This window comes from Maylandia zebra, linkage group LG7 (assembly GCF_041146795.1).
Source record: "Maylandia zebra isolate NMK-2024a linkage group LG7, Mzebra_GT3a, whole genome shotgun sequence".
NCBI lineage: Eukaryota > Metazoa > Chordata > Actinopteri > Cichliformes > Cichlidae > Maylandia > Maylandia zebra.
In genome coordinates this window covers 24,073,169-24,100,690 of record NC_135173.1, presented here as the reverse complement: position 1 = coordinate 24,100,690, position 27,522 = coordinate 24,073,169, and the positions used below count along the sequence as shown (strand labels likewise).

General features: G+C 40.7%; 3 protein-coding genes across 3 annotated transcripts; 2 read left to right on the top strand and 1 right to left on the bottom strand.

The window, feature by feature from the left end:
* The first annotated feature begins 2,113 nt into the window (after positions 1 to 2,113).
* On the top strand, positions 2,114 to 15,729 carry LOC101477132 (rhombotin-1). The gene is made up of 5 exons (XM_004564484.4): positions 2,114 to 2,510; positions 4,032 to 4,245; positions 7,905 to 8,030; positions 8,369 to 8,477; positions 15,031 to 15,729. The coding sequence occupies exons 1-4, from the start codon at positions 2,489 to 2,491 to the stop codon at positions 8,472 to 8,474; spliced, it is 468 nt and encodes a 155-aa protein (XP_004564541.1). The 5' UTR covers positions 2,114 to 2,488; the 3' UTR covers positions 8,475 to 8,477; positions 15,031 to 15,729.
* A 1,465-nt stretch (positions 15,730 to 17,194) lies between these two features.
* On the top strand, positions 17,195 to 23,228 carry ric3b (RIC3 acetylcholine receptor chaperone b). The gene is made up of 6 exons (XM_004564485.3): positions 17,195 to 17,427; positions 17,941 to 18,167; positions 18,485 to 18,563; positions 19,071 to 19,164; positions 19,833 to 19,963; positions 22,072 to 23,228. The coding sequence occupies exons 1-6, from the start codon at positions 17,307 to 17,309 to the stop codon at positions 22,554 to 22,556; spliced, it is 1,137 nt and encodes a 378-aa protein (XP_004564542.2). The 5' UTR covers positions 17,195 to 17,306; the 3' UTR covers positions 22,557 to 23,228.
* A 319-nt stretch (positions 23,229 to 23,547) lies between these two features.
* On the bottom strand, positions 23,548 to 27,238 carry psma1 (proteasome 20S subunit alpha 1). The gene is made up of 10 exons (XM_004564487.5): positions 27,115 to 27,238; positions 25,859 to 25,903; positions 25,673 to 25,774; positions 25,158 to 25,261; positions 24,974 to 25,062; positions 24,744 to 24,814; positions 24,479 to 24,608; positions 24,177 to 24,256; positions 23,936 to 24,040; positions 23,548 to 23,833 (listed from the first exon to the last, which is right to left on the bottom strand). The coding sequence occupies exons 1-10, from the start codon at positions 27,115 to 27,117 to the stop codon at positions 23,771 to 23,773; spliced, it is 792 nt and encodes a 263-aa protein (XP_004564544.1). The 5' UTR covers positions 27,118 to 27,238; the 3' UTR covers positions 23,548 to 23,770.
* Positions 27,239 to 27,522: the final 284 nt, after the last annotated feature.

The window sequence follows — 27,522 nt, the reverse complement described above, 5'->3', positions numbered from 1 at the left end:
GCCTCACATTTGACTTCACAATGCTTTGGTATACAGAGGAGTTCATGGCCAACTCAGTGACTGAGTGCCAAGGTCCCGTGGCTATGAAAAAGCCCACATCATCTTCTCTCCACCAATGTACTTAACAGTCAGTATGAGGTGTTTGTGTTGATATCCTGTGGTTGGTTTTCATGCTGTGCATCAATTAATATCTTCATTTTGGTCTCCTCTTACAAGAAGTCTTGCTGAGAACTTTGCAAACATAAGCTAGACAAGGCTTTCCCCCTGACAACCCTTCCAAAACAAGCCATATTTATTCAGTCTTTTTCTAATTGTAGTGTCATTTTAACATTTAACATGCTAACTGAGGTCTGTACAGTGAGATGTGGCTCTTGGGTTTTTGCAGTTCCACTTAACATTGCATGGTCTGATCTTGGCGTTAAATTGATGGGATGTCCAATCCTGGGAAAATTGACACCTATATCAAGTGTTTTCCAGTTCCGAATAATCTTTCTCACTATAGAACGACGGACTTGAGATTATTTGCAAATGGCTTTATAACCCTTTGCAGACTGGCAGCAACACTGTCGGTTAAGCAATTGCTGATGTCTTTCTTCCTTCTCATTGTGTTCACACACCTGAATACTACAGTCCAGCAAACTGCCAAAACATCAGCTAAGTTAATCAAGTGCATTTAATTAACAGCATCTGGCCACAACATATTCTCTTCATTTTTAATGACTCCTTGCTTACGATATCACTATTATACTCGAGGAGTCAGAAGGTTATAGCAGCCAGTCTGCTGACAAATGCATTGATACATTAGTATGATAGCCTGGATAGGATCTGAGCACTTTATTTCATTAATGTTACCATGTGTATCATATGTATGCGCCACAGAACATTTGTCTGCATGCAGCGGCTCTATTCCCCACCAGTTTGAGAACCACTGCTTATCACCTATTAACAACCTGTGGTAATAGGTTTGCCAATTAGGTCATTGTGACCTTTAGCTGATGTATATTTTTATGGTTTTTGCTTAATATTTCCACATTGGGCTGCACTACCAATTTCATTGTCAGTTTTAGCTAATTTCTAGAGCTTAGATTTCCTTAAAAAATCGGCATGTAGCTTTAGGTGAGCCTACTCAAGCCCTAAACTCTTTAGTAGACACACCTTTGTTTTAATGTTTTTATGTCATACATGCTGATCATAGTCTCACGGGGACCCAAAGTATGATCATTACTTTTCTGGCATGGTCTATGCTTTTTGTGTTCTATTAACTTCTTAATTTTCCCACAAGGTCTTGCTGTATGTAATTGCTCTATTATGAAGCTTTCAGCTACTTTATTGCTCTTTTATAGGTTCCAATTTCCTGTCATATTCATGGAAGACTGAAGGTATAGACAAGCTTTTTTATGTGATCTATATTGGCATTGCCCCCACTAACCTACAATCTCTAAAGCATTACTAAAAATCTCCAGAAGAAATGATGTTGGGCTTTTAGCAGTTTAATCATGTTTTTATTCCATATTTCCCTGTTCAAGGCCATCTAAAATGATGTATTCATTTCGAAACCCGGAGTCAACGCATTAGGGTATCTTTTTAAGTATTTCCTGATTATGGCATTTGGAGATTTAATCACCTGTGTGGCTATTTCGTTTTGAAAACTGTATTACAGATACCTTTCATGGTATCTGTAATACAGTATAGTCTTAGTCCGAGCTAATCTATTACCTTTAAAAAACACCCCAAGTACATTAATAAAGGATGAACACGTTGAACAGGCGCGCGCCTGTGCACGTTCGCGCACAAAAAAGGCTCTGCATCTGTCGTGCTGAAAAGCCACAGCTTTGACTACAGGGCGCCCTGGAGATAATTGGTGTCCTTGGAGTTGAATAAGCTCATTTTAAAACACCTCAGGCCCGGGCTGTCCTGGTGTGTGACTGTGTATTGAATAATTGATTTGGAGAGGGAGGGGGCGGTTACTATCAGATCTGAACATAATGACTTTATATAATTAGCACGCAGCGTTAAAAAAACATTTGACTCTGGGAGTTTTTTGCAGTGTGAGAGAGAGACAGAGAGAGGGGAGAGAGAGAGAGAGAGAGAGAGAGGAGGGGGGAGGCTCGTTGTGTGCAGGAGGGCTCATTTGAGGGGAACAGCCGCAGCCTGTGCAGATAGAGAAATACTTACGCACTGACATCAGCCAAGATAATGCTAAGCCACTGTTGATTTGGGGACATCTCTACTGCAGGGCAAGGTGATACTCCGAGAAGCTGTTTTCATCCATCCACGGGCTATTTTTACGCGCGAGGGAAAAGAGAGCGACTCCGCGGCTGTTTCTCTCGGCTCTCTCTTCGGGGACTATGAAGAGCGGAGCTGAAGTTTGAGCGACTCTAGGTTCAAACAGCGCGTCCAGGCCTCAGTGTTTGTTACCGCTCTTCCACGCAGGAGAGTAAAGGCTGGTATTTCTCCCACTGTTGGATTATTGCCGTTTACCTAAAGGATGGTGCTGGACAAGGAGGAGAGTGAGTACACGTTCCCTTGCTTAAACTGGTACTCAGTACTTCCACTTTAATGGGCACACCTGTGCAACACAATGCAACCCCAAGAAACTATTTTACCACATCAGGTCGATTTTGATGATGTTGACAGAATCATAAAGGCTTTAAACCAATAACATGCTTCAGGTTACTTATATATAAACGGAAACAACACATCTCCTACAATGTCATAAAACTAGAAATAGAGATAAATGTCCCACAGACTTCCCTAATGAAGTATATATATATATATATATATATATATATATATATATATATATATATATATATATATATATATATATATTCTTGGATGTTCGTTGTCTCATCCTGGACTGTGGTGCTGACACTCACCAGTCCTCGGCCCCCTTCCTTCCGCTTAGCGTACAGCCTCAGGGTGCTGGATTTGGGGTGAAACCCTCCATGCATGGTAAGGAGCTTTCTTGTCTTTATGTCAGTGGCTTCTATCTCCTCCTTTGGCCAGCCTATTACCCCAGCAGGGTACCTGATCACGGGCAGGGCGTACGTGTTGATGGCCCGGATCTTGTTCTTACCATTCAGCTGACTCCTCAGGACTTGCCTGACCCTCTGCTGGGGTCTATCACACCAGGCAAGACCCCAGGTGCAGGCTGTGTAAAGATGCCCCAGAGACAATCCAGCACATAACAGCAGGGTGCAAGATGCTAGCAGGCAAGGCATACATGGAACGCCATAACCAAGTGGCCGGCATAGTGTACAGGAACATCTGTGCCGAGTATAACCTGGAAGTCCCGAGGTCAAAATGGGAGATGCCCCCAAGGGTGGTGGAGAATGACCGAGCTAAGATCCTGTGGGACTTCCAGATACAGACGGACAAAATGGTGGTGGCTAACCAACCGGACATAGTGGTGGTAGACAAACAGAAGAAGACGGCCGTAGTGATCGATGTAGCAGTTCCGAATGACAGCAATATCAGGAAGAAGGAACACGAGAAGCTGGAGAAATACCAAGGGCTCAGAGAAGAGCTCGAGAGGATGTGGAGGGTGAAGGTAACGGTGGTCCCCGTGGTAATCGGAGCACTAGGTGCGGTGACTCCCAAGCTAGGCGAGTGGCTCCAGCAGATCCCAGGAACAACATCGGAGATCTCTGTCCAGAAGAGCGCAGTCCTGGGAACAGCTAAGATACTGCGCAGGAACCTCAAGCTCCCAGGCCTCTGGTAGAGGACCCGAGCTTGAAGGATAAACCGCTGGGTGTTTTATATATATATATATATATATATATATATATATATATATATATATATATATATATATATATATATATATATATATATATATATATGCTTGCTCTATTATACTCTATTATATTGTTAATGTGCAACAATTAAAAAAATAGATTGCAGAAAAAGCCCTTATTGACATTCACTCTTTGTGTCTCATTCCTGACAGAAAACTAACACTGAATCTCCTCTGTCTGTCTCTGTGTCTGTCTCTGTGTCTGTCTGTTTCTTGGCCTTTTTCCTGCCAGGTGTGTCTCTTGTGTCCCTCCAGTCCAGAGAAAAGCCGAGGGGCTGCGCCGGCTGTAATGGGAAGATACGGGACCGCTTCATGCTTCAGGCGTTAGACAGATACTGGCATGAGGACTGTCTGAAGTGTGCCTGCTGTGACTGCCGCTTGGGCCGGCTGGGCTCCACACTCTACACCCGGGCCAACCTCATCCTTTGCCGCAGAGACTACCTGAGGTACGGCTCCCATATGTGAAATGTGAGCGTTTTTCTTAGAGAATGGTACTACGATATCAAAGTGAAGCAAGTGGCCCTCACAGGCAATCAAGTGTCCACAATCGCCAACACGTCAGTAAATAAATTAAATCTGTCCAAGCATCATTTGACAGTGTTTGGATGTGGTGTGCTTGAGAGGGAATGTTTTGAGTCACCATATTTTGACTCTGCATTACAGTCTTGTGGAAAAATACTTGTTTGTTTTTCCCTGTGAAAGGGTTTATCCTGCAGGGTGACAGGGTTAACGGTTACATTATCCAAACATGGACTAGTTTTGAGGTTTATGGGTTCAAGAGCACAAATAAGAACATCAGCTGTCTGCAGTAAACTTGCACAGACATAAGCATCTTGTATGCAGCATAAGAAAGAAAAGGCAGAACAGTGAAGCTTGCACTTTGTAAATGTTTCCGTTGTCTCTTATAGTTCTTAACATGGGCTTTGATAATGGTTAATTTCGTCCTAAGAAGACATGTAGCTGGAGACATCAGTCTTTAAAGGGTGATATTAGCTGTGATTATGCTGTGGATATGAAGTTTTATCAAGTTTGTGTTGGTACTTCAGTAGAATGAACAGTTGATGCTTTTCAATTTCAATACACTTTTATTTAGATAGTGCCAAATCACAAACAACTCAATTTTTGTTATAAGTTAAAGACCCTTCAATGATAGAGAGAAAACCTCAACAATCAGACAACTCCCTATGAGTAAGCACTTGGCGACAGTGGGAAAGGAAAACTCCCTTTTAACAGGAAGAAACCTCTGGCAGAACCAGCTCAGGGAGGGTCGGCCATCTGCTGTGACTGGGCAGGGGTGAGGGGAGGGAGAGAAGAAAAAAAGAGAAGAGAAAAAGAGAATCAAAGAATAATAATAACTAATGATTTTATAAACTCATACAAAGTGGATAGTTTCATCAAGGAGCAGCACCACAGACTGCAGGTGTGAAAAATGAAGCCAAAGCAGGTGTTCGTCTGGACTGAAAGCACTACATCCAGATGAACAGAATCAACTTTTTGGGATTATCTTACATGGATGACTAAGCATGCATCAAGACATGACACTGCTTAATTTTTTCCTCAATAAAAATTTTCCTAGTGAGTTCATGGTTTGATACGCTTGCCTTAAGTTCCCTTTATGTTCCCATGTTATTAATTTACCAAGTTCTTGCCCCAATTAGAGTAAAACTGACTATAAAGCAGGATCTCCTTCAGGGTTTGGCCACCTCATGATTACGGTGCACGGCCATCTGTACAATATCTGAAGTTATTCTGCACCTTTTGTGACTATGATTTGGTCCAGGATGACTATACAGGTAAGTATGTTTCAATGTACTTGGGGTTTAAATAGATTTCTACCTTAGCCTTTTTAAAACCATCAACCTTTTCTAAACAAACCTTGTCTGCATCAACGGGCTCCACTCAGAGTTATATGCCTCTGCTTTTTCTTGCCTAGAAATAATGATATCTGGTGTCAGGTCAGCAAGAGAACTCCTGATATCGCAGCCACATTGCTGAACTCATGTGTTAGTCTCATGTACAATCCAGCTGGATTTGGTTGGAGCTAAGTCGCTCATTAGCTGCACTGCACTTAGGAGACCAAAACCCCTTTTGACAGTTAAATTGGCTAGATTGCCTCCTGTTTTCCTCATCATTGCAAGGGTGCAGACCAAAGGCCTTTGAAGAGTGGGATTAAAACCATGTGATTTCTTTTAATTGGACCATTTGTAGAGAATTAGCATTGAGCTTCGTAGCCTCGTTAAGGAGCAGGAAAAAAAACCCACCAGGTGCCTGACTCGAGCTCGTTAGATCAGAACATTCTGTTAATTAGGTCTCACTTTTGTTCTCACGTTGGTCACTCATTTGATGACGTTTTCCATTTGTAATCCAGGGCTGCTCAGTGCTTTTCTCCCTTATTACATGGATGACCTTTTTCCATAAGGGTTCCTCCAAAGCCCCCTTTTTCTATTTGGCCTCTAATGGAATATGGAAATCAGCAGCAGCCACTTGTCTTCGTGTGTGCCGGGCTCTTGGGGAGTTATTTGGTCATTCTGTTAGAGGTGAATAAGCGGTGAGGCCATCTGCAGCTGGCCAGCACAAAGCATTTATAGCAACACAGTTTGTTCTCAGGTGGTCTGAGGACAAGGTTCAAAAGTTGCCAGATAAATTTGGGGTTTCAGAAGAGAGTAATAAATTGACTTTCTTCTTAAAGCAACTGACATTTCATATAAATCGTGACATTTTCATATCAGTTAATCTCTATTTTGCTGCTCTCTATCAGCAGTAATGCATTAGTGATAGAGCTCATATCCAGTTTATGAAAACTCTCACATTTGATATTCTGAACGCTCACATATGCGAAGAAAAAAGATTAGTGCAGAAATAACAGATGTTTGAAGAGAATAGATGGAAAGTTGTAACCCTACCTTCACGCAGTGTTGGCAGAGCAACACTGTTAAAACAATGGAGTGTACTGACTTTTTTCCAGGCTTGCTAACTGTAGTGCTATACCTCTAACCTCTTAACATGCCTCAGATTGTTGCCGACCTATGTAGGGTTAGGGACATAGTTTAGGTTCTGAATTTATGGGACATTTACCAAATGAAAAACATTTAAGAGAAAAACTGTAATGTCAGAACATATCAGACGTTGTTGGAGACATTTTATAGTATAATCAGCTGTTGATGAGCTAACCAGATTTTAAAAATGAACCTTTAATGCTGAACTATTGTAAATAAATGGAGGAAATGGAGAAAGAACATATCATAGGCTAAGAGGTATTCAGTGTATTGCTAATACTGATCACTGATCACAGCAGATATCTGTCCAACCCGGATGCTGGAGGTGTCTTCCGAATAAAAGAGTTTTTCCTTCCCACTATCACCAAGTGCTGCTAATAGGGGGTCGTGTGACTGTTGGGGTTTTCATGCAATTTTTACTACGCAACATAAAGAGCTTTGAGGTGATTATTTGTTGTGATATAGCTAAAACTGATTTTAACTGACTTACTGGAGTTTGTGTGATGCATTACAAACCCTGTGGTTTTCTCATTATCTGTCCACATGGGGTGTCTGGACTAATTTTGGCAACAAAGCTGAAACAATTAATCATACATGCCCTTTGACAAGTAAAAACATGAAACGTTTTCTGCAGAAATTCAAGCTTTTCTTGCCTTTCGCTCATATTCCAGCTTTTTGACTGTCGAGTCTGCAGATTGGTTGATAATAAACTTAATGGTTAGTTGCAGCCATAGCTTAATGACACAGCTCCAGATCTTATTATGAGAAGCTCATACTATCATCTCCTCATAATTACTACTAGAGGCGCGATTTGAATGGTTTTTCACACTTGGCTGCACTTATATGTATATAATGTGGGCTCTGCATTAGGGGGAGTGGAAACAGCCATCAATAATCAGGAAACGCAGTGCGGTTCACCGCTATAAATCAGTAATTGAAGTGATTATTTGCGAACGGTGCTCGAGCATCATCTGTGATGCTCTCTGGGACACACAGGCTACCTTTTGTCCTCTAGTTCAGTGTTTTTTTTCCTTCTGCAGCTCCTGGCTGAAATGTATCTGTGTTTGTCCAGATTACAGGCCTGCTTGTTGCCCTCTCTCCCTCTGCAGGCTCTTTGGGGTGACGGGGAACTGTGCAGCCTGCAGTAAGCTGATCCCTGCCTTTGAGATGGTGATGAGAGCCAGAGACAACGTCTACCATTTAGACTGCTTTGCCTGTCAGCTCTGCCGCCAGAGGTAAGATTAGGGTAGCAATTAGCCAGGGAGATCAAATTCAGTTGACTTATCTCGGCGATGTACTGGTGAGCTCACTGGTCATTAAGAGCATATTAGCAGTGCACCGTAATCACAATGCAATGAAATCCCCTTCACTTGAAAAACTTCAAGGGGTTAAAGACTTTGTATATCACTCAGACAGTTAATCAGGCAGCAGTCATGCAAGATTAAATTTCTAAGCATCATTGCTACAGATGTATGCTGAAAATATGCCTGAAATGCTCCTCTGGGACCTCATCATTCACTTCGGCTGTAGCAAGAACCAAGACCCAGTTCCATATTTTGATTTCTCTCTGCAGATTTTGCGTGGGAGACAAGTTTTTCCTCAAGAACAACATGATCCTGTGCCAGCTGGACTATGAGGGGGGCCATCTTAATGGCAGCACCGAGAGGCAGCCTCAGTAAGAGGTAATATTCTGATGACGGTGAATTACAGCTCCAGACACACGGTCTGACAGTTTGAACTAAACCATGCACTTAAATAATAGGAAGGTATACAAGTGAGCGCCCAGGATCATCCCAAATATGTCCACATGCAGACACGAGAGTCCCTAACAAGACGTTGCGAATTTAAAATTCCTGCAGAGAAAAGTTTAGTGTGTTTTCCACATTATGTGACATTCAGGCATAAATGTGGGAATCTCTTAGCCACATATTAATCAGACTGAATATTTTACAGACTTTGCACAAGGTTTTACTGCTTGACAGGCATCTTAAGCATCTGCATTTTAGACCTGAACTTTTCCAGTACTTAACAGACATGTGAAAATTTGGACCTCACTTTAACCTCACTTAAACATGCAAGCCTCCCCATATTAAGTCTTTGTGTGGTTAGATTGCGTTGATTTAAATAGTAAATAGTAAATGGATTGCTTCTTATGCACTGATCGGGCATAACGTTATGACCACCTGCCTAATATTGTGCTGGACCTGTCAAGGCCGTAAAGGTGTGCTGTGGTATCTGGCACCATGACGCTAGCACAGAGCCTTTAAGTCCTGTAAGTTGCAAGCAGACTTGTTTGTCCGGCACGTCCCACAGATGCACATGGACACCAGCATCCACGTGATGTTGCTTTGTGATCCAGTTTTTATACTCAGGTGCCCATTGTTAGTGCTTTCAGTGGAGGACAGGGGTCTCTTTGGATATGACTGTGGCTATCCCATACATAACAAACTGTGATGCACTGTGTATTCTGACACCTTTCTACCAGCAGCATTAACCTTTTCAGCAGTTTGAGCCGCAGTTGCTTGTCTGTTTGATCGGCCCACACGTGCAGCCTTCAATCCTCCTATGTATCAGTGTGCTTTGGCCTCCCGTGTCCCTGTTGCTAGTTTACCACTGTTTCTTCCTTGGAACACCTTTGATAGATACTGACCACTACAGGCTGAGAACACCCCACAAGAGCTGCAGTTTTGGAGATGCTCTGAACCAGTCACATAGCCATCACAATCTGAAGCTTGTCTAACTTGCTCAAATTGTTACTCTTGCCCATTTTTCCTGCTTCTAACACATCAGCTTTGAGGAGAAAATGTTCACTTGCTCTCTAATATATATCCCGCCCACTAACTGGTGCCATGATGGAGAGATACTCAGTGCTATTCACTTCACCTGTCTGTGGTCATAATGTTATGCCTGATTGGTGTATAGGGCTTTTCTACTCTACTTGAACACTCAGAGTGCTTTGTACTATATGTCTCATTCAACCTGGCATGCAGACTGAAACAGGTCTTAAAAAATGGTCTGAAATTCATTTGTGAAACCAGCTTTGGTAGCACCTGTCCTATCTAAATGAATGGTGGGAGAGCCGTAACTTTTATTTCAGCTGTTACCATCTTGTAGTGAAGCAACAGTCAAATGTGATTTGAAACAAACCTAAATTTCAACCCTTTGGTGTGTTTGCCTCAAAAAATCATTTTCAACCCCAATATTTAAATTTGCTATGCATGCATGTTACTTGGCTTTATAGATGGCTCAATCAAAAATCAATCCTTATGATCAACATCTCTGGCTGCAGTAATACTTAATACTTATCTACTGTGTGAATATGTCAGTGTAACATCTGACATAGGGAGGCCGGTATCTTTGCAGTAATACATTTCTTCTGTATATTTCCGTTCAGAAAAATTGTAATTGTGTGAAATTTCAGAATTTCCTTTCAAGATTATTTTGCAAACATTCTGGCCCAAGTAAATCTCCAAAAAGTTGATTCTGTTCATCTGGACGTGGCGTTTTGTGGGAGAAACGTTTCGTCACTCATCCAAGTGACTTCTTCAGTCTCAGCTGACTGCAGGTTTCATCTTATAAACAGTACATTTGCATAATGACTGAAACCAGCCCAGTGAAGGAACAATGGGCTGGGAGGTCAGTTCCTTAATCTTACGTGAAAAGGGAAAGACCATCTGTGAATCGAGGAGGGGGCCTAAGGGTACATCTTTCGCCATCATACAATGCTGTGATTGCAGCCATTCCCTAACTGTCTGTGAACGGTACTCATGGCCATTGATCAGTGGGCTTTGATCAGTGGGTTTTGGTCAGTGGTTGTTGATCAATGGTCATGAGAATTTGCATAATTAAGATTAAGGAACTGACCTCCCAGCCCATTGTTCCTTCACTGGGCTGGTTTCAGTCATTATGCAAATGTACTGTTTATAAGATGAAACCTGCAGTCAGCTGAGACTGAAGAAGTCACTTGGATGAGTGACGAAACGTTTCTCCCACAAAACGCTACGTCCAGATGAACAGAATCAACTTTTTGGACACTGACTATCCACTATATCAAAGTATAAATCAGTATAGGCATGTAAAGCTTTAGTGTGGTTCTGAGTACGGCTTTTTCTTTGAAGTAACTGATTAATAATTCTCTGCTTGATATTGGTCCCCAAAGGATATCTTCTTGGCTACTTTAGGAAGATTAATATGTTTGCTTTTATGAAATTTATCAGTAGTAAAACTAAGGGAGTGCGCTGTGCTTAAAGAAATATGAGCTTCCAGATCACTTTTTGTGATTCACACAGAATTAATTAGTACAGTGTGTACTTTGCAATGTGCTAAGCAAGGCTCAAGGGTCTTAAGCAAAGCGAAAATGTTTATTCCAGCCATTAAAACGCTGGATAAAGCTTCCAACATTGCAAGTATTTCTCCCTCACTGTCAGATATACTGTCCAGTGCTGTAATAATGGGAGCGTTACAATGGGACAACATATTCATTGTGGTTGGAGATGTTCTCTGCACTGCAACCCTGTAACTCCACTTAAACTCGTGTATTCTTGCTTGTTATTAGAGAGAATTTAAGCTTTACATACATGACAAAATGACCCATCGCTGCTGTTCTGGTTCTAGTCGTGGGGGGACTGAAGCCTATCCCAACTACAATAGGACGAGAGGCGGGGTACACACTGTACAGGTTGTCAGTCTTCGCACCCACATCTACACCTATGGGCAATTTAGAATCACCAATTAACCTAACATGTCTTTGGACTGTGGGAGGAAGCCGGAGTACCCGGAAAGAACCCATACAAACACGGGGAACTCCACACAGAAAGACTCCAGCCAGATGGTGGGGTCAAGTCAAGACCTTCTTGCTGTGAGGCAACAGTTCTAAACACCGTGCTGCCAGAGAATAATCATAATAATTCTGTCCTTATCTGTAGAACTCTTTATAAAGTTGTTAACTGTAGTCACATAAATCCTGTGGAACTACATCCTGGGCTCTGCCTTTTGTAAACCCCTAGATGGGCATGTGAGCGGTGTTGGGCTATGAGTGCAAAGGGTTTGAGGAAAGCTGAAAGCAGGCAATCCACAAATATGAAGTTTTCAAGGTCAGAAACATTCCCAAAAGCCACCAGCGGCCCAACATATCATTATGATACTAATTGTACTACTACAGCAGTAAAATACACACCATCGCCCTGCACGATTGGACACTGGAAGCTGAGAGTTACTTGTGAATGATTTCTGATCTTCCAGTTAATGTTGAAAAATCTTGCAGATATCATTTGTTTTCAAAAAAGAAACATCTTTATGTATTCAGGGACATAAACACCAGAGTATTCAAGGTTTTAGGCAAGTATATTGTTAACTCAGGTTAAAAATGAGGTAACTTTATTACAAATGCAGACAGATGTTTGTCATATGCTGCATGTTTTGCTTGGAGCTCTCTAAAATGGGAGTCTACTTTAGATATGTGGCCCCAACCCTGTAATTTTGATAAAATGGATACAGTGAAAGCTTTTTGGCTTCGTAAGGTTGTAACTCTTTATAAATGTTCTCTCGAGATCCAAGTAGCTTTGTTGATGTAGGATGTTTTTTTTTAATCTTTTTCCTTTTTGAGTTTTCATGAATGTGACCACTGGACGACTGCACATGTGTGTTTTTCCACCTTCAAGCAGCTGATTAACATGTAGATTAAAAAAAGCATAAAAATAATAATAAAAAAAAACACTACAAAGAACATTTTATTGTGAAAAATAATAAAGATAAAAACATGTTTGTGTTCCACTGAACACAAACTTGGAAATAAAATTGTGCTTTGTTGTGAGAAAACAACCTTTGGTGAAAGTAAAGCAGAAGTAAATAAAGTATAGAGAGCAGGTAAATTCATCTACACTCCAATTGGGAGAATTAAATATTAATTATTCTCCTGAGTTTTTTAAAACAAGTGTTAAAGTTTTTAGGTTACATTTCTGTGAGTTGCTTTCAATGCAGTGCAGTTGTTGTTATAGTTACTGAACAGCACACGTTGCTCAGAACATTATTTGAAATACAAATTTTATGTAAAAACACAAACTTCTGTGGCTTCTGTGAGCAAATAAAGGATTGCATTCATCATAGAACTGCAGCATGTTTTTGTTTATGGCTATGGAAAAAACAGTGCACTGATCTCTGACCATCAGAGGCCTTTAATACAAAGCAGGATTTCATCTTATCTGGGTAACCCTCGGTTATCTGCACTAAAAAGTTCACTTCTTAATAGGGTACTGGGTGGGTACTGGGACTGAGGTCGCGTTCTAGATTACAGATCAGCAGCTATGAAATCCCTGCCTACAAAACAATCATAGCATCACTATTCCTGGAGGATCCCTCTGACCTCTGAGCACAGATAGAAGGTTTTCATTAGCATCTAATGTCTTCGTGTTTCCCTGTTGATCAGTAAGAAATATAAATTCTTATCTTTTCAAGTTGGCAACAAACAATTTTTTTTTTTTTTTTCATGGATAGATGATCCTAGTCTCGGTGACCAAAATGCTTAAAGTGCAAACGCACATCCAAACAGCACTTTTAAAGCTAGACTGCTGCACACTGCTTTTCCTCTCGTACCACTCATGTTGTTGACAGTAGTATGAGACAGTCAGCATTATCAATACAACCTCTTCATATTTTTCTCACAATTTGTAAAATTAGCTACTTTGTTGCCAGTGCACTTATCCATAATTATAACATAAACTCTTTCATGTGAGCGTCCAAGGGGAACCCTTGGCTAATTTAATGAGTTAATAGCCTACTTCGTGTGACCGCTTATCCAATTTTCTAGGAGGTGTCTTCCTGTTAAAAGGGAGTTTTTCCTTCCCACTGTCACCAAGTGCTTATTCATAGGGGGGACATCTGGTTGTTGAGGTTTTCTCTGTATTATTGTGGGGTCTTTACTGTATAATATAAAATTGACTATTGTGATATGAATTGAATTGAATTGAATTGAATTGAATTGAATTGAAGATAAAAGCATAAAAACCTGTGTAGGTTTAAAAAGCCTTAAGGGAGAGAAAATGGCAAAATAAAATGAGTCTATTTTTTAATTTGAATGCATAGAGGCAATTAATCTCAGGTCAGCAGGCAGCCTGTTCCAAAGAACAGAACAACTGGAAGCATCTTCAGAATACTTTGATGTGATTCTAGGAACATTTAAAAGTTCTCCACCTGATGACCTGAGAGGTCTGACTGGGTTGTAAACAGTGAACAAGTGAGAGCTGTACCAGGGGGACAGACCATTGAGACCTGTGTGAACTAATAGTAGGATTTAAAAGGAAATTCTATGTTGGGACTGAAACTCTGTGAATCACTGTTGAGCTTCAGCTCACTGATGACTTTAGCGTGACCATTTCTGTGGATCTAAATCCTGATTGGTACTTATCACAAACACTTCAAGTTGAATTCTCCATTTAGTTGTTTGCAAAGTATGTTTTCAAATATTCTGCTGAGGAAAGAAAGATTAGAAATAGGTCTGTAATTATGAATTACCAATTACTAAGTCATTTTTCTTGAGCGGCAGTGTGATTACAGCACATTTGTGAGAAATATGGAAAGTGCAGGTCTGCAGAGAGCTGCTGATAATATTTACTAAAGGATTTGTAAAACAGTGATATACTGATTTGAATAGTTTGGTGTGAATGGGTTCAAGTAAAGAGGTGCAAGCTTTTAACTGATGAATCATTTCTTCGAGATCTTAGAAGTCTAAAAAGCAGCAGGGAAACAAAACAGGAAAAGGGCAGGCTGAACAGTCAAAGACAGGTGAAAGATAACAAGGGCAGGGGAAACAGACGCAAAGGATGGAAAAGAAAGATGAAGTGAAGCCACAAGAAAAGCAATTACCAAAATAAAACAGGAAGTGGAAAGACAGAAGACAAGAAAACTAATACAGGCAAATCAAACAGGTAGGACGACACTGTAATAAATAAAAGAGAATTAAACGCTTATGAGGCCAAAACTATCATCGGCAGCAACAGCTTTGTTAAACTTTCATATTCGTGTTCATTATGAGAGCTGAGCATGAAATAAATTATGTATTTAGCATGTTTTTACCTGTTGAAAGTACCCTTGTAGCCCACAGTGTATTGTTCATAATACAAAACCATTGTTTTGCTATTACACTGCAGTTACTGGATACATGAAGCTGATGATATTGTTTCTTGTGAAGCCCCCAGACCCCACTCTGACATATTTGATGTTTTCCATCTCTCTCTGCAGATCAGAGAAAGGACCACTGTGAGCCAGCTGGACTACGAAACTCACAGCAGCACACACCTCATCAGCTTCTTGTTTCAGACTGAACTGTATGGAAAAAAAGAAAAAAAAAGAAAAAAAACATTGATTGAACACATTTCCAGCAGCCCAACTTTGAACTCTTTATTCCAGAGCTGCGTGACTATTTCCCTTAAAGCTGACAGTTCTGATCAGATGGACTTGAGATCGACTGGGGAGTGAAAACGGGGTAGTGAAACTATCAGAAGATATTTTCCAGAGGACCTAATGTGGACGGTGAACAGAAAAAGAGTGAACTAGTGTTTGCAAATAATTCATAGTCTCCTTCACCAAATGTGAAACACTAGATGGATGGAAAGAAGTCAGCCAGGCCACACATAGCACCAACCAAGTCATCCATCAAAGAAAAATACAAAGTTCCCTCTGATTGTCAGATCGCTCTGGCAGTCACTGAAGTGTCTTTTGTGGTGAACCCCACCCAGCTGGCTCGAAGGAAGCCCCGAAACAAACGGAAACTTTAGCAAAGATTGTTTGGCTCTGTTCAGCAACTGAGGAGTACCAGCTCCATCTCCCCGCCTCTCCTCTCTGAAGCCTCGAATGGGACTTCGAGCCCACTCTAGTTTTGTTCTCATTCTGCTCGCAAGCTGTTGTTTTCTTGACTAATTAAACTGGATTTGAATTTCACTTTGTGTGCTCATGGTTTTTTGTTTTTTTGTATGTACTGAGATTGCCAGTAATGGGTGGGAAAAGACATGTCGCCAGAGGGAATTAACAGTCTAAATATTCCCTTCAAATGTACAAAAGTAATAACTTGTCTCGTAAAAAAAATCGAATACAAAATCAAATGTGCTTCCTTCAGACGATGAATATGCAAATGGTTCATTTTCCAAGACGGCATAAAACATGTGCACAGCATTTTCCTGCTTCAGTAAAATCTGAGCATCCCGCTCATATCAGACAGGAATTGGGAAAAAAAAATCACACTCTTATGTCCAAGGGTTGAACTCAGATTTAGAAAAAACATTTACTGTTCAGTGGCCTGCCCCACAACTTCACTCTTACTGCTCTTACGGCAACATTTAAGGCCAGAAACAGTCCCTGTTTTCAGAGATAAAAACATTTAAAGCCTTCTGTACACCTGCTCTCTACCAAGTCCATGTTAAGGGTTAGTCCGCATGCATGGTGCAGTTGATTTAGCAGGGAACTTTAGGATTCACTTAGTTAGGTTTTTACCATGGGATACCTCTAACAAATACACTTTCTAAATTTCTCCCTACTGCATCTTTAAGGAGCAGAAAAGCAGGGAGAGACGAAGGAGACAACAAAAGGTATGTGTGAGTGGGACGACGCAGTACATGAAATAGTGTCAACCTTTTGGAAAACATATTTACAACTGCGGCATCTTCTTTTTAGGTATAATATCAGTTACATGAAAGCTGAAGTTTTACTGTGGGAGTCATATTTAGTTTTTCAGGATAATAAATTAGAATTGTATGTAAGTATTTTATTACTGAAGGAGGAAAGAAATGCAAGTGCTAGGCCCTATAAACTCACTGGCTTCCCATTTGATCCAAAATCCCATCCAATCAAAAAACAAACAAACCCCAGTATACTTTGTGATCTCTGTATGGTATAGGCACACTTTTCATCTCACTACTTTTAACCCCTTAGTGTGGACAAATCCTCCTGAAATCAAAGTACTGGCACATTTTTCTTAAAATAATGAGGACCGTCCTATCACTGTTTTTATCTTCAATGCTGTGGGACAAGCTTCCACTTTCTATTAGATCAGCCCAGTCAGTTTCCAATTAAAAAAATGAAAAATAAAATAATAATAATAATAATAGTTATTATTTTTAGACCCAGGAATCTATGACCTGATGTGATGATGAACAGATATTCATTCGATATAATGGTGCTTTTATTAGAAGCGCTATGATGTTTTCATGAATGGCAGTGTAAGGAGTGCCCCCTGTGTCTGAAATGAACTGTTATGGCCAGCTCGTGATAAAGCTCATTATAAAGTGGTACACACACACATACAAAATCTTTCCATTACCAGCCAGGGACATTAAAAACACTCATACGATCATTTGGCGCCACCCAACGGCGAAACTATGTAACTACAGCTCCCGAGCACTTCCGCTCCTCCAGCCAACAAGGAAGTTCACCACACTCCAGTCTTCGTCTGCGCTTTCTCCGCAAATCTGACACAATACCGTCGTTATTTCTGTGAGGGAGGTGACCGCTCACCTGTCGGTATGGCGATGTCAACCTTTCAGAAGGTGACCCTCGCGACGTGCCTCGTGCTGTGCGTCGCGTTGATGCTTCCCAAAATGCTGTTATCCCGGGGGAGGAAGGATGCTGCCGAGCGGCCGGAGGGTACGTCGCATTTCACGGCTTTTCTTTACTGGTCAGGTTGCCTCTGCGGTTCATATGGTTTATATTTTATATATATATATATACATATATATATGGATGAGTATCTTAATTTATTAGATTTTTAAATTGTGTTATACTATTTCTTTTGTTAGTATTTCAATCCAAAATATGTTCTGCATCATTTATGCATCACTTTAGTTGTAGTAGCATTTTCCTCCCTGGAGAGGGCGCCAAACACACACATGACACTATCTACCGTTATAGGTGTATAATATACGAACTGCTTTGTATTTAAAGGGGTTATATTTGGAAAACAAAATATGACTCTGTTGGCACACCTGCACAGACATTAGATGAAGCCTAGCTCTTTACGCAAAGCCTGACTTATTTATTCAGTGAGCGCTGTGCTAGTCAAATAAAAAATGCATTACTTAAAAAAATCAGACAATAAAATGCCTTTCAACAGCAAGATTATTTCTGTGGCACTGACTCCCATTTGGCTCCTCACTGCAGGCTCAGGACGGTTCCCTCCAATGTTGCACCGTCAGATGGCTCCGGAGAGCAGAGGTCAGAGAGCCGCGGGGTCCGGAGCCTCCAGGGCCCACAACACAGAGGCCATAGGCAGAGGCAAGGGAGCAGGAACAGGGGCGGGAGCTGGAGGCAAATCCAACCTGGCAGGACAGATCATCCCCGTGTATGGCTTCGGGATCTTGCTCTACATCCTCTACATCCTCTTTAAGGTGAAGTACTAGCAGCTGGCGAGAAGAAACAGCATGAGATGTACCTAAAAGCTCTTTACTGAAGTAAAAACTAGCTTTCATGTAGCAGCTGTAATTAAACATCTCTCATCATTTACACTAAATTGCGCAAGTCAAAGTATTTTAATGTCAAGTAAAAATGAAACCATAAAGAAGTGAAAAGTGTTCACAGTCTTTTCTGCAAAGGACTGATGTTGTTTGTTATAAAGCATGAAGTCAAACACACACTTCCCTGTGGGGTTGTGGGATTTGCTGTGTTGTTTCTTTAAGAGTTTTAATCCTGATTCTCTCTCTGCTAGATCACGTCTAAAGGGAGCAGCAAGCCAGCAGAGGGGAGGTTCCCTGCATCACGCTCAGAGAACCTCAAGAGAAAGATCAGTAAGTTTTACACACTCTCATTTAGCAACTTTTAATCACTTTCCCATCGTTTTTGCTTTTGTAACTAAGCTGCTAAATGAATCTAATGTTATTTTCTGATGGAAGCGCTGCAGGAGCCACATATTATCACTGTTGTGCTCATTATTGTCTGAAGAGCGCGTATAATGATCGTTGTCATTTTATGTAGTGGTAATAAAGTTGAAGAAACACAATTTCCCCTTTTTTGGTTTCCAGCATCGACATCGAGGGAGCATTTCAGTCATTATTAAAGCTGTTTACATGCATTAAGTCACTCGCTCTCAGAAAGCATTTGTGTTTATCTTTGGTTTGTTTTGGTTATTAACCCAATAAGAAAAACCCCAAGGTTGTAAAAAAGAAAATAATACAACTGTACATTGTTCAAATGATTCTGACTGCCTGTGCGTCAGTGCGTTGACCTATATTGTCTGCATAATTTAAACGTACCGCAACCCTTTCTCCTGACTTTGTCCTTTCTTGGCCCTCCAGCTGATTTCCAGCTGGCCCAGCTGCAGGAGAAGCTGAGGGAGACAGAGCTGGTGATGGAGAAGATTGTTTCCAAAGCCCACCACAGTCCTAACAGGTGACCGCACGCCTTTTACAGAAGACAAAAAATTGCAAAACCTATAGAGCTTGTTTGTTTTCATTTCATGCATCCACAATCTCTTCCACAGCAGAGATACAGTGTGGGTATAATTATTTGACTCCCTGCTGAATCTGTCGGTTTGCTCACTTACAAAGAAATGAACAGTCTCTAATTTTTATGATACTTTCATATTAATGAGAGGGACAATAGCAACAAAAAATCCAGAAAAAAAACATCATATAAAAGTTAGAAATTGATTTGTGTGTCACTGAGTGACATAAGAAGTTGATCACCAAGCAAGACACAACCCAATAAGATGTTTCTTGTTTACTTATTGGCCCCTCGGCGCACGGAAGTCGTTTTGTACCTTTAGCAGAAAAACAGCCCCAAAACATAATATTTCCAGCTCCATGCTTGACAGCGGAGGGTCATACTCAGCATTTTTCTTCCTCCAAACCCAGCGTGTCCAGTTGATGCCAAAGAGCTCGATTTTGGGCTCATCTGACCACAGCTCTCTCTCCCAAGCCTTCTCTGAAACCTTTGGATGTTCAGTGGTAAACTTAAGACGGGCCTGTGCTGGTGTGTTTACTTCTCTCATTGTTCAGAGAGCTGGCTTTTAAATATATTCATTCAAAGCTTAAACGTTTCTGTTTTCCTGTGTGCAGGGTGAAGGGCGTGATGGCGGACCAGGAGGAGAGCCTCCTTCAGCAGTTGACGGAGATAACACAGATGATGCAGGAGGGTCAGCTGGTGGAGGGAATGGCTCCAGAGAAGAAGCCCCAGGATGAGTGGAAAGGTAAAAGATTATATTTTACCCACAGGAAAATGTTTTCTTATCAGATTTTTAGGAAAGAAAAAAAGCGACTTCATCATCTTCGCTCTCGTTTCCTTTGAATGTGTTTCATTAACTGAATTCTTTCTGTTCCAGCTGTAAAAGAAAGTGATCCTCTTTGATTTCACACTGGTAACTGTTCATCACTTGGGTTCGGGTTCATTTGCTGTCAATTACTTCCTCCACATCCTTTTTGGCTTGTCTTTGTGTTTTTGCCGAATTCACAGGCGGCCTCTGTAGTTGCTGGTGCTGTTTTAAGATGCTTTAAGTTTAAGGGATTTTTCTGTCATCAGCCAGGCTGTTGATTGCATTTCATGTACAGCGATGTTTTCATTATTCAGGTCAGTATTGGAAGTGCTATTCTTACCACATCTAAGCATAGCCACTTTGGCTCTCTCTCTTTCTGAAAGTTGTGTTAAGTGGAGTGCAGCACTGTCCTAAGGAGACTGCCTATAAAGGGGAAATCATCCACTTATAAAAATGAATATTGTTTTAGGCAGAGTCACAGAACGCTGTGATTGCACCTCCTGTCATGATGATTATTTTTGGTCAGCAAGCAAAAGGCAGTTTTTACCAAAGTAAAGAATAAAATGATCCAGCCAGAACACGAGCGATCTGTGTTTGGTTTTAAGTCCTTGATAGTTTATTTCTTCTTCAGAACTTTCTGTACTTTGATATATCTTTGATATATCTATTTCCTGTGCTGTGGTTCTGAATTCCTTTTTTGTTTTCATACTCAGTTCTCTGGTCTCTGTTCAGTGTTTAACTCCAGCTGCAGTCCCATTGAATCCAAAAAAAAATGACTGAAGTGAAGTCAGGAGACCCACTGCTGTGTGTGTGTGTGTGTGTGTGTGTGTGTGTGTGTGTGTGTGTGTGTGTGTGTGTGTGTGTGTGTGGACAAAAGCCAGACTGATACTGGAGTTTTAGGGCTGACGATTTTTAGAGTGAGAAACTCCAGACTCTAAATATCAGCAGTTTGTCTTTATAAATTAATGCAAACATACAAAATGAATCAGTGGTTGTTTTTCACTTTTCGGCTGCATGTGCTGCAGACAGCAGAGAGTATTTAAAACAATGGCGTAAAGTAATTAACCTCCTAAGACCCGAACTCTTCCACTGCATGAAACAAAGAATTACCAGATATATATATATATATATATTTTTTTACCTTATTTTTGTTTTTAAGAATAATAAAAGCCACATATGAGGATATTCATTTAAAATTTTGATAGAACAGTAGCAGTATAACGTCCTCGTAAGTGGATATCAGGCCCTTGTAGAGCAAAATTCATTATTTTGGTCTAAATAACCCAAAATGTGATGTCCACATATGTGGACGGCAGGTCCTAGGAGGTTAAAACATTTTGATCTTTTTTTGCCTTGATTAGCATTCAAATCATATTGATGTATATCTGACCACAACAATATGTGAGTCAGGGTGAAGGACTGGAGCGATGACTTCCACCTAATAGTCTGTCCTTAGTTTACTTTAATACACTGAAAGTGGAATTTCAGTAAATCATTTCGATGCATTTGCATGTGAAGAAGTTGATAATTGCTCCTTTATTTCTTTGATTTTAGATTCTTTATTGACCAAAGCATCAAATTAACTGTCCGTTTAACACACCCTTGGAGAGCTCTGCAACAATGAAAACAGTTGCTTAAGGTTGTGGCTTATGCACAAAAAGAACAAATTCAGACCAGACTTTTGTGTGATTTCCAAGTTTTTTTCAAAGTTCTCCCAAGCAACAAGGCACTGCTTATAATTATTTGCCTTTCTGTCAGTAAAGTCTCTCTTTCAGCAACTAACTTTACACTGCACAGGGAGGAAGTGAAGCCAGCGATTCCCTGTATGTCGGAAAATGTTTCATAGGATTTCATATGATTTTACTAAATAGTTTTTTTCTTTGCTTAAAATTAAGTTTTTACCTAAATTTCAGTTACAAAGTAAAGCTGCAATACTGAATGGAAGATAGACAGATATAGATTATCCTTTGCTAACTGCTGTATTTTTGATTTCAAAACAATAGCGATCAGTAATGAGGGGATGCATTTCTGAAAACTTTCCACAGATTATCCAGAAGAGCCTCATCCATACTGGGAACATTCCCACTGCTGTTGTAAGGAGCACCACCACGGTCCACAGACAGAGGCAGAGAGAACAGAAGGCGACGGGGCCGACCTGCTCGAAAACCTCCCTGCAGACGTCACAGGTGGAGACGTGGTCGAGGAAGCAGAAGATCTGAGCGAAAGAGCTGCGAGAGAATCTGATCTGACAGCAGCAAGTAGAGACGATGTAGGGTTAGAGAGCGATTTAGGGAAAACTGAGGAGGAAGACATGCACGAACACAGAAAGCAACTGGGTCAGATTGATCTGGGTGTCCCAGAGGAGGAACTGGTTGGAGTCCTGAAAGAGCTGGAGCTCACGCTGAGAATGACATCCGTATTGGAGCAGGAGAAGATTAAGGACCTGGCGCAACCAGTGGACTCGGAAACGGCCTGCAGCTTGGTCAGACGGAGAAACAAGAGGAGGAGAGCAAAGAAAGACACAAACTGACCAACGCGATTCAGATACAGTCAACTTGAGCCGGGGTCTGGTTTGGGAGGGCGGATGGGGTTTTTAGTCTGTTCTCATCAGATTGGAAGTAACATGAAAGCTGGTGATAGCATGACAGTTTCTCCAGCCTTGCTTAACTTTAAGTGAATACATGAGAAAAGATGTGAACAGGGCATATTTTATATCAGTAATATCAGCTTGATCCAGTGGCTGAAAGGTTTATAAAACCCTCATTATCTAATACAGTATTACCCGTCTGCATGCATGAATTCATAATGTGCTTCCAGGATTTCTGGTGATGTGCTGAAAAGGTGGACAGTATGCACACAAAACCGTTTGTTAGATCTGTCACGAAGGTCAGAAGGCATCAGTTTCTGCTCCTCTAAGGGGACCTAATGTTATTTTATCTGGTACTGGAAGATGAAGTATATCTAAAATTAAAGAAAAACAAAAAACAAGAGCAAGTAAGACTGAATCAGACCCCAAATGGGAATGCAAATTGTCTTAATACCTAGTGCACAATATTGGGATGTTTGTGCCTCCTCTCACTTTTGTCAGCAATGAAACACTACCATTAAAACTGCAGTCATTTTAAATTTTGTTTGACAGTTTTCCTACTGTGCTCTTGGATTCCTTTGTGTGAGCAAATGCAATAAATGACACTATTCTTAATTTAAGGAACAAAAGTCAAGTTTTCAATTAGACAGGAGTTAGCCGAGTCCTCTTCTCCTCAGTGTTTAATATGAAGAAGTGCCTTCTAAGCAAACCTACTGAGTAAAAGCACCTGAGAATGCACATCAGTGATTAACATGCTGTGAAGATGTTCACACACACTTTCCTGTATATTCTGGTCGTCGAATTATGCCATTTAGCTTTATAGTATCTCCTTTATGGCACTGAGTCAGACTCTTCAGTGATGCCTGCAATGTTAATCGAAGTATCGACACTCGCCGTGAGTCAGCTAATAATATGGAGAGCAGCAGAGGCAGCATTCAAAAACAAAAATGAGTTTATTACTTGTATCATGGTACAATTTAACCATACAAAAGCAACATCACATTGTTTGATGTTAGCAGAGAATATTTTTGATTAACAGTTTAGCAAGTGGCACATCACAACATCTTCGCCCCTCTAAATATTTCTCTTGACTTGCATTAAGTGTCACGTGGTTGTCTGGGATCTACGGGAAGCAGATCACTGTTTGGCGTGCTGCCTCAGTGCTCCATTGGCTCATCAGAGGCCTCTGCAGGAGCAGGTTCATCTGCGGGCTGGGCAACCTGAAACAATTATTTTTTTCAGTTTTATTTTAGATGGTACACTATAATGTAGTGACATGGAAATGTTTCTCCGGAGCTGGACTGGATAAACCTTTGCAGTACCTTTCTTTGTGGCCTCTCCTCTAGCCCTTCCAGGAATGGGGCAACATCGTCATCGTCATAAATGGTGAACTCCATGTCTTTCCCGACAATGCCGATGGAAACATTCTGAAAGAAAAAGGGCACAGTGCTGAGAAACTGCCTCTGTGCTGCACAAGCTCGTGTCTCGTTTAAGTCAAGACTTGTGCTAGCTGAGTGTGTAAGGTGGTGACGTATCAGGTGGGTGTGGAGGGAGCTGGGGTACCTTGGTAGTGAGGTCCTGCTCAGTAGGGAGGGTTTCTCTGAGAGCACGGAGGCCATGCTGGACCAGTTCATTCAGGATAGCTGACAACAAAACCAACATATCAGTGTGACTATCCACGTTTATATTGTAAAACTTCATTGATGACTAAAATATTTCAACATGTCCCAAAATGCCTCAAGATGCTCATGGCCAAATTACATTAGTTATTTAACAAAACAACAGGATAAGCATTCATTTGCTGTTTAAGCTGCTTTAAATGTAAATGTTTGTGAAAAGGTTAAAAATTAAAAACTGGATCTTACAGTCGGAGAATTTATCCATGCATCTCTCCAGGTAGGTGCGTGCAGACTGGGAACGCGCTCCGATGGACATGGCTTTACAGTCAAAGTAGTTTGCTGACGGGCAGGTCTGGAAGATGTGAGGTCCCATGTCCTGTTTGACACAAAACAAATAAATATCAACTGCACTGACTACTGACACCTTTATAGTCTTTCAGCTGCAGATAAAGCTATACATGCATAAATCCAGGCAGATATTTAACAAACAGCAGGCGTGAAACAAACTCACATCATAACCAGCAATAAGGAGTCCAACGCCGTAGGGCCTTCTTCCATATCTCTGTGTTGGGATTTGGGTTTCTGCAGTTTAAGTCAAGAATCGTACGATTCACTTTTTTTCCTTTCTTTTTTTTTAAATCCTTTCATGAAGACAACCAGAAAACAGTCTAGTTTCTCTCACTCACACAGGAAACACATGCTATAACATATTAGTATGATTGATAACAGTAGAGAGGATACTGCTGCCAACAAGAGCAACAAGACGTGACGTTGGGAGGGGCCTGTCGAAGACAAATCTGGAGTCCAAGCACTCCTGACGCATGAAGTTACTGTGGGAGAGAAGGTGTAGGAATTGTATTTAAGAATATTATGTACTATAATCATGAGCGACTTACTCTGCACCATCAGTGTCACTGTTACCTACCAGAGCAGCCTGGCATCAGCAGTCAGTCCAGCAATGGAGATACCAATGTGGTTGTCGACATGGAGGATCTTCTTCTGGTGGGCCGCCAGTTCAGACTGGGCTCTCTGCAAGAGAAACATGACACATCAGTTGTGCATTTTCAGTTATTGTGCTTTGACACCAATAACCTGCTGCAGATTTTCTTGGCTGTTGCACTTTAATATACTTCCTATTATAAGAAATAGGCTTTTCCCCCCTTTTCTATAAATAAGACAAGTAGGCAGGATGACACAAATGAAATCCTTTTAATATGTTTAGAGACACTCAAAAACATACTACTGACCCACAAAATATTCAGGAAAGAAGTATAATTGTGTAGATACTTGGTGACAGTGTGTTAAAAAATACAATCCTACAGACTTGTTTTTCTGCATCAGGAACAACGCCTGTATAGTGACCAATTTTCTGGAATTTATCCAAGGCATAAAAAAAACTGCAATGTCATAAGATCACCACCAAACACTGCATGACTGTACCTTTAGCGCCACCAGGACTGCATGTGTTCTGGATTTCAGCCCTACAGTTGCAGACCCTTGTTTCACAGCCTCCATGGCATACTCAATTTGATGAATACGCCCCTGTTCACAGATGGACAGGCTTATTTCACTCATCATGCTACCAAGTGTCAATGATGCACTTAGTCAGTGAAAGACATGACTTACCTGTGGGCTCCATACGGTCACATCGTTGTCGTACTGGTTGCGGAACTAAAATAAAAACAAAAACCAAGCAGTCACTTAAAAACACTAGTATTAAAACATCACACACAGGAGCTGAACTTACATAGTTGTCTTGCATTATCAGCAGTTCTCTTGGTTAGCTATTGTTTCTCAAGGACTGAAGACGGCAACTACAAACGAGACTGTCTGCAGGTTGGACTTTTCCAGAGCCAGGTTTTAAATTACCATCGTGATTAAATTATTTATAAACACGCATCTCTTTACTGGCTCGAAACACAAAACACCAAACTGACTTTAATACTGGATTAAGATCAGACAGCAGCATAAATACTGGAACATGGTAAATGGCAATCATAAAATACTAAATGGATTTCAACTGTCCGTCAAGCCAAATAACAACAGACACGAAAAGCAGGTTAAAAAAAGGTTATGGGGATTTCTGCTTTTATCGCCTCATCAGCGTCACAATTAAAACGTTGGATTTTGTGTTATTTCACTGTGTTTTTGTATCTGTCGTTTTTTTTTAATTATTATTATTAACGTGTGGGGACAAGAATGATTTGCAATTGCTATGCAGTCATGTTCATACACCATGTCGCACTGCAACGCTCCCATCATACAAAAGTTTGACCAGTTAGAATTTAATGACGGCTAACTGTCATTAGCTAAGTAACCTTTACAGAACATCACTAACATTTACTATAGGAGACTTGCGGAACCATCACAGCCTTCGCAGTGATACATTTCTGCACAAAATAATTATTTCTCTTTTTCTAGCTTTTAAAGCCTAAAGGCCGGTGAAGTGGATTAAGGGAAAACGAAAGTAAGACATTCTACTTCCATCGCTAGTTTCAATGATGCTAACTCAGCCTAGCTGCTGAGCGTTAGCCTTCCAATTCTTGATTCATCTAACAAATATTTAACTCATCATGTTTTAACAACATTTAATAGGAGCTAAATGAATATTTAGTTAGGCAGACTACGCCGAGTATAAGCTACACGAAGGCTGTTTCTTTGAACACTGTGCGGCTAACGCTAGCAGTGCAGTGTTTTGCTTACTCACAGTGCAGTCAAAAGTTAGCCAGCTAACGTTAGCATTGTGGGAGTAAGTGGACCCGCTTTCAGGATTTCGTGAGTAAATATTATACGTAAAAATATACCGTATCATTTATTCAGTCTTTGGAACTGATGTATAATATGAAACGGACCAAAAAATGATACATTTAATTCATACGCACCATCTCTGCTTAAGAAAGTGCCTCGTCCCCGCCGCCTGCGCAGTGATCCTCACTTGATTTATTTTCCTGACAGGACGTCAGGGAAACCAACAGAACCCCGATTTCAAATCAGTGATCACTGAGTGAACTTTTGGTTGGTGATGTAAACCCCCCCCCAAGACAAACCAGTCCAATATCTTATTAAAAAACAAAAACAAAAAACAAGCAATCACAATAACAAAAATAATAAGTGCAAAATATAAATTAACCGACAACCCCCCCGGAACACTCACAAAATATCTAAAAAACAAAATTAATAAAATGGAAGTGTATTTTAAATCTTGCCTCTACAAATGCAAATATTATAAAATCAAATAAGACAAAATAAAACAACCGTTTTAATTTGTTAAGATAAATCCAAAACTAATC